Consider the following 18,429-nt stretch of genomic DNA (forward strand, 5'->3'; position numbering starts at 1 on the left):
GCCTAGGCAGTTGTTATCCACCAGGGATAGGATCTTGCTGGGCAGAGGTAGAAACGCGTTCCTTTCCATTCTTCTAGAGTGAGCCCCACGGCAGCATTGGTTGAACCGCCTCTTACTTTATGACTAGCTTGTCGGTTAGGCATAGAAGAATGCATACATGATTGTTACACGGTTCAAATGAGCTCCCCTGAACTTTCAATAGTTTTCAATTCCCTTTGCTTCCCATGATAGCTGTTCCAAATGCCTGTCTACTTTCTAGCAAGCTCCTGCCTGTTTCTTGGTTTCTTGGGGTGTATTATCCTTCTTGCCACATTGAAGGTTGACCTTGATCCAATATAATTGATGACAGGTTCATCATCTGCTGTAGGATGCAGCTGTTTCCTTCTGATTTCTCTTCCTCTTCTATTTCAGAGAAAGTTCCTTCCTTTGTTGACCTCATGCTTCATCCCTGGCAGCACTCCCCCATCTAGACACTTCCTCTCTACTGTCAACTTTCCCCTTGCTCTGTGGTTGCCTCCTGCTTGCTAAGGCATCCTATATTAAGCCTTCATTTCTACCTTGAAAACTTTAGGCATCCTATATTAAGCCTTCATTTCTACCTTGAAAACTAACTACATGTATTAATCTTTTTCTTTTTGTTTTTTTTTTCCTCTCTGGATATTTCTTTTCTCTTTTCATGACATGATATTTGTTTTATTTTTTTTTCTTTTCTTATGACATGATCTCAGGAGGCCAAGCTGACTTCAAATTTGATATATACTTGAGGATCTTCCTGCCTCTGCCTCCCAAGTGCTAGGACAGGGTCCTGCATCACTGTACTGGTGTTATGCAACAGTGGGAATTTAACCTAGGACTTTCTGTGTGATAGAAAGGCAAGCACTCTCCCAGCCCACCCTGGCATTTATTAAAGATATAATTCATACATGATAGTCATTATTTCTTCATTGCTTCTTTAATTTTTTCCATTTTTTCCTTTTATTCAAAAGATTTTTTTCTCACATATGGCTCCTTCTCCCTCTACTCCCCCTAGATCCCCCCACTATCCTTCCTATCCAGATCCACTCCCTTCTGTCTTTCACTAGAAAACAAACTATGGGATTTCTATGGGATAACATTAAAACAAAGCAAAATAGAATAAAATAAGTTGAAATGAAAATCAACACATAAGAATTGGACAAAATAAACAAACCGAAGGAAAAGAGACCAAGAGAAGGCTCATGAAACAGAAACCCACTTATTCGTACACGCAGGAATCCCACAAAAACACTATAGCCATAATATACATGTAAAGAACCTAAAGATATATATGAGCCCTGACACAATGTTATGAGACAAGGAACCTCCAAGCATGCCATTGAGTCCTTTCCCACCGGCAGCCAGTGCTGGGCATGCAGCCTCCCCTTATGAGTAGTTTGGTTCTCTAGTAAGACTCTTGGAGGAAACTAGATTTCCATTTGCAAATGGTTACCAATGGGAGATAGCTTCTGGGATAGGGATGGGGACATGTGCATTTTGATTCTTATACTCTAAAAGTTTGGTTTATATCTTGATTAATCTATTACATGGCTTTCCCTGAGTCATTGAGCCTTCTGATCAAGTTTCTGGTTTTTCAACCTTCAACTTCATCTTCTTTGACATTTATCAATGCTAAAGAGACTTTTTCTCTTTCTTTCTTTCTTCCTTCCTTCCTTTCTTTCTTTCTTTCTTTCTTTCTTTCTTTCTTTCTTTCTTTCTTTCTTCCTTTCTTCCTTCCTTTCTTTCTTTCCTTTCTTCCCTTTCTTCCCTTTCTTCCCTTTCTTCCCTTTCCTTCCTTCCTTCCTTCCTTCCTTCCTTTCTTTTCTTTCCTTCTCCTCCTCTTCCTCCTCCTCCTCCTTCTTCTTCATCTGTAGATAGTCAATATTTTCTCTTACATTGCCAGCTTTCTCAGCTTGGTTTCCTTAGTGATTTATTTTCCTAGATCCCTCAACCATCCGAGACTACCGTACACTACCACACTGCCTCTTACAATTGCTTCCTGTTCTCCAAATATTCTTCAGTGTCTCCCTGTCTTAGCTGGAGACACTCAGTGGTTAGAATTCTCCTCGGGGTTCTGTAAGAATGCTCAACACAGAAATTTCCTCAGAGATGTTCAGAAAACATCAATGTTTGATTAACTGAAAAGAAGTCAGTTAAAGAAAAGATTGAATTAAATAATTGATCTAGACCTGTTTATACAAAAGACATGGCCAAATAAATCACTTCAGAAGTAAGCACAGAAAAGCCAACAGAATTCAAGAAAGTCTATGTTCTGACATAAGTATTCCCTGGGGTGACTGAAAAGTTGAGAGGCTAAAGGCAGGCAGGGGATGGAGCAAGGAAAAGTTCATTTCTGGAATATGCTAATGTTTTTTAAGTTTTTCTATAATCTAATGTATGCAAGGTTATAATCATAGATATGTAAATGATATAGGTATAGACTTAGATGACAGGGGTGTATATATGTATTTATAATAATAAGTTTAGGGTTCTAGAATATACATTTTTATTCCACAAATTGCATGTATACTTTTGTTCATTCCATTTCATTGCATCTGAACTAAAGCAGAAATGTCTGGTTTTATTAAGAATTGACATATGTGGGTCACAATTTATAGATTTATCTGTATAGTTATCCCATACATTGAGGGAGAAAATGATTAACTTGATGACAGTCTTTCACCCACACTCACCAAGTGTTTATCCCCATCATAATTCCAAATAAAATAATCGGACTACTCTATCCTGAAAGTAGTGGGCAAAGCATCCTGGCCCATCTGGGGAATTATAAGAAAAGTATTGGGAATACCCTGCACCCAGGAGCTTGAGATTTCTTCAGAATTGTCTTAGTCAGGGTTTCTATTCCTGCACAAACATCATGACCAAGAAGCACTTGGGGAGGAAAGGATTTATTCGGCTTACACTTCCATACTGCTGTTCATCACCAAAGGATGTAGGACTGGAACTCAAGCAGGTCAGAAAGCAGGAGCTGATGCAGAGGCCATGGAGGGATGTTCTTTACTGGCTTGCTTCCCCTGGCTTGCTCAGCCTGCTCTCTTATAGAACCAAGACTACCAACCCAGAGATGGTCCCACCCACAAGGGGCCTTTTCCCCTTGATCACTAATTGAGAAAATGCCTTAAAGTTGGTTCTCATGGAGGCATTTCCTCAACTGAAGCTCCTTTCTCTGTGATAACTCCAGCTGTGTCAAGTTGACACAAAACTAGCTAGTACAATTGACCCCTTGTCAACTTGACATACAAACACATCACTAGTAAGCCTCAACCCTTACATTCTTATTCATCCCCAAGGTCTAAATAACTTTAAATGTCCCATAGTCTTTACATATTCTTAAATTTTCAATCTCTTTAAAATATACATCTCTTTTAAAATCCAAAGTCTTTTTACAATTAAAAGTCTCTTAACTGTGGGCTCCACTAAAATAGTTTCTTCCTTCAAGAGGGAAAATATCAGGGCAGAGTCACATTCAAAAGCAAAAATCAATCTCCAACCATCCAATGTCTGGGATCCAACTCACGATCTTCTGTGCTCCTCCAAGGGCTTGGGTCACTTCTCCAGCCATGCCCTTTGTAGCACACGCATCGTCCTCTAGGCTCCAGATGCCTGTACTCCACTGCTGCTGCTGTTCTTGGTGGTCATCTCATGGTACTGACACCTCCAAAACACTGCATGATCCCTTCAGTCCTGGGCTGCCAATTGAAACTGAGGCTGCACCTTCACCAATGGCCTTCCATGGTCTCTCACAGTGCAGAGCCTCAGCTGCTCTGCGTGACCCCGTCATGCCTTCAAAACCAGTACCACCTGGGTGACCCTTACATATTACCAAGTCCCAGTGTAGCACAAGGTACAACCTTGGTTATTTCTGGAACACAGCCTCTTTGTGCTTTCAGAAAACACTTCCCAGAAGATGTCACCTCAATGATGCTGGTCTCTTCTTAATCACCGCTAATTTATTAGCCCCAGCTAACCAGCATCAATAGTCCCAGTAATGCCAAGTTTTTGCTTTGGTAGTTCTAGTATCTTGTTAATCACAACTGATTCTTCATCCCCAGCTAACCAGAACCACAGAATCTTCACAATCAAATCAGCAATGGCCCTGAAAAAGAGTCTTTAATTTTCCCTCTGAAATTTCACAAGCCAGACCTCCATCTTATGCACTGTTTTCAACATTATCTTCCAAGCTCCTATACAACATCTGACAGAGAGCTTAACACCGAATGGATCTTCAAGCCCAAAGTTCCAAAGTCCTTCCACAGACCTCCCCAAAACATGGTCAGGTTGTCACAGGAATACCCCACTATCTGGTACCAATTTGTCTTAGTCAGGTTTTCTATTCCTGCACAAACATCATGACCAAGAAGCAGTTTGGGGAGGAAAGGGTTTATTCGGCTTACACTTCCATACTGCTGTTCATCACCAAGGAAGTCAGGAATGGAACTCAAGCAGGTCAGGAAGCAGGAGCTGATGCAGAAGTCATGAAGGGATGCTCTTTACTGGCTTGCTTTTCCTGGCTTGCTCAGCCTGCTCTCTTATAGAACCAAGACTACCAGCCCAGAGATGGTCCCACCCATAAGGGGCCTTTTCCCCTTGATCACTAATTGAGAAAATGCCTTACAGTTGAATCTCATGGAGGCATTTCCTCAACTGAAGCTCCTTTCTCTGTGATAACTCCAGCTGTGTCAAGTTGACACAAAACTAGCCAGTACAAGAATAGATCCAGGAATGGCTGCAAAAATGTGAATCCAAAACTGTGTCATAAAACTCAGATGGGTTCCTAGGAAAAGGCTTCTCCTGCACAAAATCTCCGCATTTGACGAGCTACTGTGTTCCCAGCCACCCACTCTTGACAATGGCAAAATATGGTTCCTTGGCAGAGACACCAACCTCAAGTGCGTGATTAGCCATAATAGATGCAATTTAGTTCCAAATTGTTAATTCTTCCTGTGTGTGAAATATGATGAGCACTAATTCTAAATTTCCATTTTTGTAGATACAAAGAAACAGCAAATGATCCGACACTCTCTAGCCTGTTACAAATTATGATTCTAAGCATTGTATTCATTAGATTTATTATCCTTGCTTCAGTACTAGGTTGTAGTTTCCATTGTTTCTTTGCTGGTTGCCATGTTAGTGCCTCTCCATTTGCTGAAGTGTTCGCTGCACTACTTATTTTGTGGTCCTTTTGAATATTGAGCATTGGCATTGTAGGTATTCTCAGGATTCTATCAACTTAGGTTCCTTCATCCCTTTGGGGAAATGTCATCTGAGAATAAGAGGCTATGGGGAATGACTACCCCTGAGCCCAGGACTGATGGACTACATTTAAATTTGACAGTTTGATGTAAATGGCACGGGATTACCTAGACATCTCTAAAAACTTTAACTATTAATTTCTGGCACTTTCTGCAGCAGAGGCTGTAGCTCTTATTTCTGATCACTGTAGCCATGAGGAACTAGAACATTAAACTTCTCCCCCGAGTTCTTTGCCATCGTGCAAAGGGCTGGGCATCTCCCTTCAATCTTAGGTACCCTATCTAAACACCACTCTGTGCAAGCATCCCCACACCAGAGGGACATCCTTGTCACACCACTGTCACATTGCTTTATGGAATTACAGACTTGAAATGTCAGAATTCTGGTTCTAAAAACAAAAGAGGTCTAGATGGGCTCAGAGAAGTCAACAAGGGACTAATCCTTTAGCAGTGCCTGCTACGGTGGTTCCATACTGCCAAACTGAGAGCAGAAGCCTAGTGTTGGTCCCGTCTTCACAAGCCCATGGAGGCTTAGCATTTATCTCTTCCATCTCTCCCCCAAGTCCCAGTCCTCTCCACCCGGCTGTGACCATCACAGGGCCTCAACGCATCCCCTGCTCTCTTTCTCTTTCTCCAGACACAAAGGACATGAGTGAGTTTGAGAATGAAGGATTCTTTGCACTGCATCAGCGCCGAGGAGCCATCAAACAGGCCAAAGTCCACCATGTCAAGTGTCACGAGTTCACGGCCACCTTTTTCCCTCAACCCACATTTTGCTCTGTCTGCCATGAATTTGTCTGGTACAGTAACCTGTTATTTTCCTCCCAAGCTTTGAGCTATGCATTTCGTAGTTGCTAAGGAGTGTGCACTGCTGGGAGGGAGTTCGAGGGCTGAGTACTGTGGAATGGCAGTCAGTGGGCTCACCAGCACAGAGAAGGTCTACAAAGGCTGATTCAACACGCAGGATTTTTACAATATGGCTCCTGAAGAGTGAGCCCCACTCCAGAAAGAGTCTCCTATTAGCTAGCTTTCCTAGATTATGACAAAATAAATACCCAGGACTATCAACATTAAGGGAGAAAGGTTTATTTGGACTAATAGCTTCAAAAAAGGTTGCCTATCCCTTTTATAAGATAAAATGTCTTGCCTAGTCACAGGTCCTGCCTCCTTATGGTTCAAATATGGTTCAAAACTGGCTGGTTCCAAATCATTAGCACATGGCTTTGGGGCACTTCAGATTTAATCTATAAGGTGGTCCATGGAGTTTTGTTTTTGACCAAATGAGAGGCTGCTGGTATACAAAGGAAGAAACAGGCGAGGATGCATTGCTATTGTAAGCAAAGCTGTCGAATTTTATACTCAACACCTTCATCACCCAATAGCCAAGCCACTGCGCTGCTGCAGTTTGCAGCAGACAGCACTACCCCACTGTAACAAATGGTTGAAATGAAGCTCATGGGTGTCTTAGCATTGGAGTGAGTGTAACCACATAGCAAAAGCTATGGTAGAGTAGAAGTGAAATGATGCTTGCTTCTGCTCTCAACATCTGTGCCTGCAAAGAGACGCTAGACCCTTGGGCTCCTGCGGAATCTTTAATGCACAAGTTTCCACTTTGTGGAGCATCCACAAACCAACAGATTAGCGTGAACTTTCATTAACTGGCTTTCTGCTAATCACCCGACCTCCTTTGCTTCCTTTGTTTGTAATGAGCAGTGCTGCTCAGGAATATATCTCTGTGTGGAGCTTTATGGGCAGCTGATAGCTTCAGAGTCTCTGAGTGAGGAAATAAGGCGTTTTACAGATGAGTGTGTTCATCTGTGTATAAAGCTAGAATGAGCGAGGCAACGCCCTTTGAACAAGGCAGTGACTTTTTCAGCAAGAGACATAGAAATTCATTGCTAGGAGCCTGTGATACACTTTAATGTGGTGTTGTAAGCATACATGGATTTGCGTGAAAATGCAAAGATGAGAAGGAAAATAATCTCACTGAGTTGATTATAAAAATGTAAGTAAAGCAACATAAACTTAAAATGCCTTCTTGGCAAGGGGTACGTGTGGGTTACCAATCTGAGAAAGTGCTCTGCGGCCTTAGGATTATCTGCAATCTCATTTACCTCTAGAATGTTTCTGCTGCTGATGTTGATGCAGACATGTAATTGAATGTAAGTGTTGCTTTGTTACAGGGGCCTGAACAAGCAGGGTTACCAGTGCCGACGTAAGTACAGAGCATTTCAGTTGTATCCTTGGTGTTCTTTGAATTGATTTGTTCCTTGACCAGCAGAAATTATAAATGACAATTGTTTCTTTTTCAGAGTGTAATGCAGCGATTCACAAGAAGTGCATTGATAAAGTGATAGCCAAGTGCACAGGATCCGCAATCAATAGCCGAGAAACCATGGTAATGGCAAGTTTAAATTCCATTTATTTACTCTCTGCCCTTTCCAGCAAATCAGACTATAAGCCTTACTCTTAATCTCAATAGCTTCTAAAACCCCCGATGAAAATATGCTATGTAGAAACGGTGTGTTAAATGAACATGTGTTTTAAAGGGTAATGGTTTATCTTCTGCGATATCTTTATTTCTTGTGAGTTCAAGGGGGCACTATCATCAGGGTTCGGTTACTTGCCTAAACCTGGACTAGTCCCATCTACAGACATAAACGTGTATAATTTTAATCTTTCAAGTGGCCACAGTAAGGAAGAAACAAACAGGGTGTGGTGTCATAGGACGGCTGTTCAGGACACTGGTTACAAGTTCAAAGGCCCGTTTGAGCTACAAAGTGATTTCAAGGTCAGCCTGGGGGCTTCAGTGAGATTGTTTCTAGAACAGTATAAAGCAGGCTAGCAATATGGCTTAGTGGCAGTGTGCTTGCCTATTAGGTGAGAGGCCCTGACTTCAATCGCTAGGGCCACAAGCATAAGTTATATAAAGGAGAAACCAGTAAAACTCATTCTAGTCATATTTAATTGAACCAAGGCTATTACCATTTCAATATATAATCAATATAAAGATATTTTACACTATTTTACTTACCGGGTCTTCAAGTCCCACTGTATAATTTGTACATGCACCTCAATTCTAGACCACCACCCCTCGGGTGTACACTAACCCTGTGTGGTTGCTTGGTTCTCATATACAAAGATCAGACCAAGTCTCCAGCTGTCTTATTGTGAGTCCGTTGGGACTCCTCTCAACATTCAAATGTTTCTAGATATTGAGCTGATGATCATATTGGCATTGCACAATGCCAAATGAGTGTTTCCTTAGCTGCCATTTGAAAAAACAAAGTACTCATATCTCCTCCTCCTGACATGGTCACTCCATCCGTCAAGACTAATGCCTCAGACATCAGCTACAGGTGCCCCCCTGGTACTTGGTGCATGCTTTGACATGCAGATGGCAACCGCACGCACCTCACAGTGCAGAGCTGCGGGCCTCTTCAGCTACCTCAGCAAGGTGGTAGGCAGTAGGTTGGATAAAGGACTCACTGCATTCTTTCATTACAATCACTGTGAATCATGTGTCCAGGAGACAATCAGAAGTTTGAGATATGTGTGCAGCCAGGCCTTCTATCTGTCTTCCAGTTCCATAAGGAGAGATTCAAGATCGACATGCCACACAGATTCAAAGTCTACAACTACAAGAGTCCAACCTTCTGTGAGCACTGTGGTACCCTGCTCTGGGGGCTGGCGAGGCAAGGACTCAAATGTGATGGTGAGTGCAGAAGATTCCAGGGTGGGTGCTGTGTGTGCCCCCCACACACACACACACAGTTCTCTGTGCATCATGAAGGGGAAAAAGAAAGGCTCTAGAATGACTGACTGTGTCCCCATCTTTATGTGCCTGGAAAGATGAATGCCACCTCACTAAGCAGTCTACTTATTATTCTTCTACCATACCACACCCCCATCTTCACATATGAGGAAAGTGCACAGCCAGTCAGATTCAAGGTTAAGACTCAATAACTTAGGCTCAAGGTCAAGGTTCCACAAGTCAAGGTCAAAGTTCAATAGCTCAAGGTCAAGGTTGAAGATCCTGACCCCATATTTCAATGTTAGACCTTCCTCCTGAGCAAAAGAAAGACAGTATTCCTCCTTTAACTGGACTCTTCACTCTAACCGAATGTGCTATCTCCCTAGATTCTGGGCTAGCCTATCTTTTTTTTAATTAGGTATTTTCTTCATTTACATTTCAAATGCTATCCCAAAAGTCCCCCAGACCCTTCCCCCCCACTGCCCTCCCCACACACACACTTCTTGGCCCTGGCGTTCCCCTGTACTGAGGCATATAAAGTTTGCAAGACCAAGGGGCCTCTCTTCCCAATGATGGCCGACTACACCATCTTCTGATACATATGCAGCTAGAGACATGAGCTCCAAGGGTACTGGTTAGTTCATATTGTTGTTCCACCTATAGGGCTGCAGACCCCTTTAGTTCCTTGGGTACTTTCTCTAGGTCCTCCATTGGGGGCCCTGTGTTCCATCCAATAGTGACTGTGAGCATCCACTTCTATGTTTGCCAGGCTATCCTATCTTAATTCTATCAGATCAAGCTTTGTGGAGCTCATGTTAGTACCAGTTGATGAGATTATTTCTGTCATCTCCTCAACGAGCAAGCATACATATACATTTGGCTAGTGAGAAGAACTCTGGGACTTTAGCTGCAGGTAGTCACATCTATAGCGAAAAGAGAAACAAGGCATTCCTGATCTAAAACTCTAAGTTTAAAAACTGAAATACTATAACTAGGGAGTCACAAGGGCGAAAATGCCTCAGAAAGGGTGACAAAGCACACTGCCTTCTAGGTAAGAAAGGGGAGGGCTGATGCCTCCTCACAAGACCCTTTCTTAGCACAATAAAGACCTTTCTGATGGTGAACCAGTCAATATGTCACCCTTTTCTTCTGCTTTGCAACATTCTTGTTTCCTCTTCTCTTTTAAGACCTGGAGATGGCCTCCTAAAAGTGAAAGGCCATCCTCCTCTTCTGTCTCTCCTTCCTTAGCTCAGTGGTGTTCAGGAACCTGGTGGGCCCCAAGAATGGCATCTTAGTAGAGGTGGAAAGAGTGGAGTTTGCAGATTGTTACCATGGTAGTTACTGGCAGTCAGAATAACCTTAATAATCCCTTTATTAAGATTATAATTAATCTTAATCCTGAGAGTTGGCTCAGGAGTTAAGAGAACTGACTGCTCTACCAGAGGTCCTGAGTTCAATTCCCAGCAACCACATGTTGGTTCACAACCATCTGTAATAGGATCTGATGCTCTCCTCTGGTGTGTCTGAATACAGTTACAGTGTACTCATATACATAAAATCAATAAATAAATCTTACACACACACAAATACAAATAGATAGATAGATAGATAGATAGATAGATAGATAGATAGATAGATAGATAGATAGATAGATAGATAGACAGACAGATAGATGTGTGGGTGGGTGGGTGGGTGGGTAGGTGGGTGGATAGATGAGAAGAGAATCCCTTTATGGGTCCCCAAATCCTACTTATGTCCTTTTTCCATATGCTTGTTTGTAAGGAAAATGCTGGCATACATAATTATGGAAAAAATATCATTAATTCTTAGGTGACAATAATGTCCCAATACCCTAACCACATAAGCAGAAAGGCCAATGATGAAGCTCTCACTGCTTGCTACTCCTGTGACCATCTCAGGCAGGGGTCATCTCCTGGGAGCCTGGGTGGCCACCTGCTAAGGCAGCGTTCATCTTGACAGTATGATTGCAACACTTAGAACTTCCCTGAAGATTCCTTGGCATTATTTCACACTCGCACGTGCTTGCTTTAGCCTTTCTAACATTCTCTCTTTCCCATTCCATCCCCTCCCCCTCTTCCACTCCCTTTTTGCTCCTTTCTTTTATCCCCCCCTGTCCTCCCCCCTCTTTCCTTCCCTCCCTTCCCCTCCCCAATTCAACATCCATTTTAGGTGTTTTATATTCCTGAGCACCCTGTGTTCTCCACAGGGCTTTCTCCTCCCTTCTTGACCTTCCTTGTCTCTCCCTCTAGTCATTGTTCTCCCTCTCTCTTCACCTCAGCTTTCCTTCACCTCCTCCCTGGTCATCTTCTCGTGTGCCCTGATCTTCAGGCCTCAACGCTGTCTTCTTTCTTTCCCCACAATAACTCCTATGAAAATAGTCATCAGAAGGGACTATTTGCGCTCCCAGAGGTCAAGTTTTCACCTGATAGGTTAGTAACAAAGACCCGTGGTGTTACAATGGGAATAAAAGCCATTTTTCCCAACTGAGCATCAGAGTCAAGCTTAGACCTAGCTACTATTTTAAGGAGCAAAGTAAAATAAAAATCCCAATATACCTAATTCTCAATTGGTGCCTTACATACGTACCTATACTCCCAGAACTTGGGAAGCCGAGACATGAGAATGACCAGTTCAAAGCCAGCCTAGGCTACGTAGTAAGACTCTGTCTCAACAACAACAAAAACAACAATGAAATGGAAGCCTTAAAACCTACTGAACAAATCCAATGTAGTTATACCAACAATGCAGAAATTTTAGCACCACCATTAAAAATTTTAAATATACCTAAAAGGTTTTATTTTAAAAGAATTTTTATAACAAATGTTTTATAGATAAGGTTTTATTAGTTTTTATGATGAACTATCTAGAAAAATGTGGACTACTTAAAAGATGCCACAATTTTATCTTGCTATTTTAACCTTCTGTTTTTATCCTGAATTGTGTGTATCTCTCTGTGTGTCTATGCATGTGAGTCCAAGAGTTCACAGAGGTTAGACGAGGTCATTGGGTCCCCTAGAGCTGCAGTCACAGGAGGTTGTGAGCCATATGACATAGGTGCAGGACACTAAACTGGAATCCTTTACAAGAGCAGCAAATGCTCTAAATCACTGAGCCACCTGCCAGCCCGTCTAGATGTTTTAATGTATGACTGCAATTAATTATAATAATGAAAGAGAAGTTGTACTTGGTGAACTGCTGTCACTGTGTAAAGATCTTTGTGCATAAATGGCTAATACCCAGTGAAGATTAAATTTTGGGTCTTAACTGCCTAATTCTATTAGGATAATGCTTAAGTATTTTGGTAGAAGCCAAGTAGTACTCGAGATTAGAGTTCCATCTACCGGAGCTTGGAATTGTTATGCTAATTTTTCTGTTGATTGTAATAGCGATCTTTCAAAAGGAAAAATTTCTAAAAACTGAGAACATGGTGTAATAGTGGTATTTCCATAGACTGGTGAGGACACACATCCCCCTATAGATGAACAGGGAATCACAAGGTCACAGGAAGTGGAAGTTAGTCCCTTATGGTGTTGTTATCAGGACTTATGAATCAGGTTGCTTGTAGGATTTAAGAGTTAGAAGAAGCCTATGGAGACAGCATTATCCCTTGAGGGAGGGAGGGAGGGAGGGAGGGAGGGAGGGAGGGAGGGAGGGAGGGAGAGAGAGAGAGAGAGAGAGAGAGAGAGAGAGAGAGAGAGAGAGAGAGAGAGAGATGCTCACGAATCAAGCACATCTCTTTCTTTGTGGAAAATCTAAAATCCACAGCGTCCAGGACCTACAGTGATTGAGGGTGCTGTGCTCTTTCTTGTGGCTCTTGCAATTAACTATGGCATAGGTGTAAAGTTAAGACATTAACACATATGTAAGAAATCCCATTTTCTTTATGGCCTTGACATTACCATAAGCAAAACTCTAATAACTACATCGTTCCTCTGCCCTTAATTAGCCTGTAATTGCATGATATCTGGACATGCATGTGTTTAGGGGCCGGGGAACTGAGACATGATCTCCATCCAGCTGTCAGGTTGATGTTAGCATCACTATCTAAATCCAGAGATGAGGTCTGTGATGCTCTTCTTATGACTTCTGTGGAAGGCTGTGTGTAGGAACACTACCATAACTTCCCAGTACATTGCAGTTCATCAAAGAGCTTCCTTCACTCCTGGGCCCCCACCAGTTTGATTTTCCCTTCCAAAGCTCCGTCTAGTCTCTTAGTTCTGTCCACAAGAGACACAGCCATCCTGGATGCCTCCTCCCCCACTAGTCAGGGCTCAGACCTTTGCCCTCATTCTGTGCCTCCATCATAACCAGCCAGGAAGTATAACAATACCTCTTCCTAAAGTGAGCCCATGGTCTCTGGGCCTCTTTCCTCCTACCTACCTGTTAACATACAAACACCATCTCATCGCTATCCATTTCCCTTCTTCAGGCTTAAGCCAGAGTTTAAGCTTTGTCCCAGAGCAGGAGGACAACCTCTTGTATCCTCAAATTTTCTAACACTATCAATAGAACCATGGTCCTCTTGGCGCTTCCATCCACAGGCCATCTCAGATGCCATGCCAGCCACAGACTTTCTTCTCTAGATGTGAGACTGTGATGCTCACATTGTACCTGGTGTCATTTTGAAGCACTCCCGGCTTCTTTCCCTGCTCCTCACGAGCTACTTTCTTCGTTTCAGCATGTGGCATGAACGTCCACCACCGATGCCAGACAAAGGTTGCCAATCTTTGTGGTATAAACCAGAAGCTAATGGCTGAAGCACTAGCGATGATTGAAAGCACCCAACAGGTAAAGCAGACATTACACTGATGTGATTCCCGATGTCCTCTCAACAAGGGCCACCCACGTCCATTCTTTCTTGCTCTGTCTACCCCACAGGATGTCCCTGCGTGTCCTTCTGAACACTTGCCATGATATTTTCACCTTCATCCCCATAATCCCACCTTTGAGATAATTAATAATTCATACATCAGTGTGGCCATCTGTAATATCTTAAACTCTGTATAGAATGAGAAGGTACAGAAAGAAAGCAAATTCACTCAAATTATTGAGGATTTACTGCCAGCTTTATATCTGTATTTTAGGGATCTCTAAGAAGCTGGAAAGAAAGTGTATTTATTAGAATTCCCTCCAGAATGGTCACAGGACACTGTGTCTAGTCTGGGCAACTTTTGCCTGTCTGTTTGTCTTACATTGATTAAATTCCTATCTCTTGAGAACCAATTTTCACTGAGACTCGGCATTACCTTCTACATAAGCTGTATTTTTGTTCACCTTCTTTTCTGTCCTGACTTGTTATGGAATGAGGCTACTTACATAGAAGATTCCAGCTAGTACCCTTGAAGTGTGAAAAAGGAGCCAAGAGCCTGCTGCTGATACATTGAATGTAGCAGTTGCATGCAAGGCCAAGGAACTCTAAACCTACTGAGAAGAAAGAAAGAAAGAAAGAAAGAAAGAAAGAAAGAAAGAAAGAAAGAAAGAAAGAAAGAAAGAAAGAAAGAGAAAGAGAGAGAGAGAGAAAGAAAGAAAGAAAGAAAGAAAGAGAGAGAGAGAGAGAGAGAGAGAGAGAGAGAGAGAAAGAAAGAAAGAAAGAAAGAAAGAAAGAAAGAAAGAAAGAAAGAAAGAAAGAAAGAAAGAAAGAAAGGAAAGTGTTGACTGTCCTGCATATTCAAAATTCCTCACAGCCTTCTGTCCTTAGGGACAATACAGTATGATTTCTGTGGGTGGGAAATGGCGCCAACTACTGGTGATTGGGTTGTCTGACCCTTTTTATGATCTAGGCTCGCTCCTTACGAGATTCAGAACACATCTTCCGAGAAGGCCCAGTTGAAATTGGTCTCCCATGCTCCACCAAAAACGAAACCAGGCCACCATGCGTACCAACACCTGGGAAAAGAGGTAACTATCACTGCAGTTGACCATCAATGCCGGTCACTTGTCACGATCCACTTGTTCTCTGGCCTTAAGTTCTTCATTTACCTAGTCTGATGAGTTTCTTTTTCTCTATTTAAAGAGTACAAATCCAGTCACCAACCTCAAGGCCCCTATTTTTTTTTATCGAAAATAGATCCATTTCATATACAATATATCCTGACTAAAGTTTCCCCTCCTACTCTTCTTTTAAGAGTAAAACTAAAATATGCCTAACTAGAATTTTTTTGTGAGGGCGTTGCTCCTGGCAGAGTTCTAGAATGTCATTTCCTGGCCATGTTGGGTGGTTTTACAGATGTTAGTCTACTGTAAAGCAAGACAAGGAGAAATGTCATTGGGGCATCGTCACTGTTGCCCGGAGACTCTCCTGTGAGGTTTTGAGACAGGAAGGAAGAAGAGCCCTAACCCTTAAACTTTGTCATGTGTAGAGATTCATTCTGCCTTCTGCTTGAAGGGGGTTCAAGGGAAAATGCAGCTACATGATTCTGGGAACTGAATCATTTCAACAAACATTATGAGATATGGTCTTTGAACTTAAAGAATACTAGGGTCTGGGGAGATGGTTCAGTTGGTAAGTGCTTGTTTTGCAAGCACAAGGACCAGAGTTCAATCCCCAAACCATTATTAAAATAAAATAAAATGAAAAATAAAAAAGCCGTTAATGGCGGTATGTATCTGTAATCCTGGTGGCATGCGGGGCAGAGACAAGTGGATCCCTGGGTCCAACTGCCATCCAGCCTTGCCTAATTGGCATGTTCCATGCTAGTGAAGGACCCTGCTTTGAAACCAAGGTAGATACTGCTAGAAGAATGACAGTTAGGGCTGACCTCTGGCTTCCATATACATGCGCACACCCACACATACATGTATGCATACCCACACATATGTGCATGCCCTCACATGCACATATCCATACACACAAAGAAGCAATACTAATGATAGTAGTATATACATAGTAAGGATTCCTAAAAACACTTTTTAATCCTTCTTCTGGCATCATACAAGGACTAAATTGACATAAAATTTCAAGAGAGATTCAAAGTCCATCTCAGAAGGATTCCCAAGCAGTAAGGAGCATCGTCCTCAGAGATGATCAGTGCACACAGCCTTGAAGACCACAAAACATGGTGTGGTTTAGATCTTTAACAACCTGCTTGATTGCGTGTCCTCAGAGCTCACATTTTACTTAATGGAAATTGATGTCAGTATGTCTGGTAGTTACAAACAGTGGTGATATCCGTTCCCCAGATCTGTGAAGATTCCTATTTCCTCAGAATCTGATGTTATTAAAAGTTTTCTCTCTTGGCTTCTCCCTCTCCCTGCCTCCCTCTCCCTTTCTCTTCCTCTCTCTCACACACAAATATGTAGTCTTTGATTGAGATGAGTCCTGTCTGTCAGTCTGTCTTTCTTTCTTTCTATTTGTTCTGGTTTGGGTTTGAGTTTAGGACTTTTTCGTGTTTAGGGATGGTGTTGTTTGTTTTTTTCAAGACAGGGTTCCCTGGCTGTCCTGGAACTTGCTCTGTAGACTGGCCTCAAACTCAGAGATCAGCCTACCTCTGCCTCCTCAGTTCTGGGATTCAAGGCGTGCACCACCACTGCCACACTAACCATGACCTTGGGTCCAGTATTTCTTCAGTTAGACCATTGCCCAGGCTATTAGCTAGCCAGAGACCCAGCCCAAATGCCAGGTTTACAGACAGATGCAGAAGGATTCTGAAACTGAATTAGATGGAACTTCGGAATGAAAGATGGAAGAAGTGGGTGGTGCCCTAAGTGCCTACAGTGAGTGACCTTACTTACCCATTCATGTTTAATAACTGATCTGCTGTTTTCAGAACCCCAGGGCATTTCCTGGGATTCCCCTTTGGATGGGTCAAATAAATCGGCCGGTCCTCCTGAACCCGAAGTGAGCATGCGCAGGACTTCACTGCAGCTGAAACTGAAGATCGATGACTTCATCCTGCACAAGATGTTGGGAAAAGGAAGTTTTGGCAAGGTATGCTACCAAGTTCCTGAAGGTGTGCAAACAGGGCCAGAGAGCACCCGCCCCCCACCGTGTCGTGAGATGACAGAGCATCCAACATTAAATCGGGAGCTAAGTAACTCTGCAGTAATAGCAGTCTCTGTTCCCTATGGATCTTTGGCCCCAAATCCATTGTTTTAAGCCTACATACTCATGAACTAATGAGTTTGATGCCTGAGCACCAAGGAGTCAGAGAAATGCCCATTTCCTGTGCCTACTCTTCCTTCTAGTTTTTCATTGTTTCTTCCCCACACCTCAAAATTGTTTTGCATTTCATGTGCCTAGGGAGTGACCTCAGCTAACTGTAATTACCTATTTAGAGGCCCACTTCCAAATATATTCGCTCTCTTGGGAGTACTAGAGGCCAAGGTTTTTATCTTGCCATGCGAAGGTGGGGAGGAAGAAGACACAAGCTGAGACACTGACTATAGTTTGAAGGCTACAGGGATGGCTCAGATGTTAAGAGCACTGGCTGCTCCTCCAAAGGACTGGAGTTCATTCCCAGCATCCACATGGCAGCTCACACCTGTCTGTCACTCCAGTTCCAGAGGACCTGGCACCCTCACACAGACATGCATGTGGGCAAAACATCAATGAACAAAACAAACAAACAAACAAACAAACAAAGACTGTAGTTTGAGGAAGTCTTAGAAAAAGTACCTTGGAATGAGGCCCCCTTCCCTACCTCTTTTGTTACTCACTGGACAGGGATGGAGGAAATAATGTGTCTCTGTCAGCCACAGAGAGCAAGTACAGAATGTGAAGGACAAAAAGAAGTCAAGAGAGAAAGGAGAGGGGTGAAAAGAAAGAAATTATCCTCAGGACGGGGGTAGCTTAGTTGGTGAAGTACTTGAGTTACAAACTGAAGGACCCGAGTTCGGTTCCCAGAGCCCACATAGAAAGGTCAGATTTGGTGGCATTTGCTTGTAATCCAAGCACTGGAATCCCAGAGACCAGAAGTGGCCTTGGGCTTGCTGGCCAGCCAGCCAAATTAGTTCTAAGGAGCTGAGAGACCTCATTTCAAAAAGTCAGAAAGAGACGGACAGCTCCTGAGAACCAATGTGAAAGGCTGACCTCTAGACTTCAAACTCAGATTCTACAGTGTGCGCATGTGCACCCGCACACACACAAACACTCATGCTCACAAAGAAATTTCAACCATCAGTGACAACCTGGAAGAAAACTACCGAGTTAATGATTATAAAGGGGGTTATTATAGAATGCAGACCTTTTGGTATGTTAGACATTAAGTGTATGTAATTTATTACTAGGGTTCCTAACTATTTTTGTAGTGTTAGTTGGAACGCCTAGGAATATTTTAACCAAGGGTCACTATTCCATGACTGAGGGAGTCCAAAGCCAACTTACACTAAGCACCTGCTGGTCAGACTTTGCCAGCAGCATCTACCCAG

At 42.7% G+C, this 18,429-nt stretch overlaps 1 protein-coding gene across 5 annotated transcripts in view; it reads left to right on the top strand.

Annotated features, from left to right (window-relative positions):
- Prkcq (protein kinase C, theta) overlaps positions 1-18,429 on the top strand; it is a 129,322-nt gene that overhangs the window by 67,423 nt on the left and 43,470 nt on the right. For 4 of the 5 annotated variants that reach the window (XM_030248462.1, XM_006497398.4, XM_030248463.1 and 1 more), the window contains 7 exons: positions 5,926-6,088; positions 7,472-7,503; positions 7,601-7,686; positions 8,874-9,003; positions 13,742-13,851; positions 14,844-14,961; positions 16,830-16,990. In XM_030248462.1, the coding sequence (XP_030104322.1) occupies positions 5,926-6,088; positions 7,472-7,503; positions 7,601-7,686; positions 8,874-9,003; positions 13,742-13,851; positions 14,844-14,961; positions 16,830-16,990 (800 nt within the window). Of the gene's footprint in view, positions 1-5,925; positions 6,089-7,471; positions 7,504-7,600; positions 7,687-8,873; positions 9,004-11,135; positions 11,493-13,741; positions 13,852-14,843; positions 14,962-16,829; positions 16,991-18,429 lie in introns of those variants that run through there. The other variant, XM_006497399.2, reaches the window with a different exon arrangement.

This window comes from Mus musculus, chromosome 2 (genome assembly GCF_000001635.26).
Source record: "Mus musculus strain C57BL/6J chromosome 2, GRCm38.p6 C57BL/6J".
Lineage (NCBI taxonomy): Eukaryota > Metazoa > Chordata > Mammalia > Rodentia > Muridae > Mus > Mus musculus.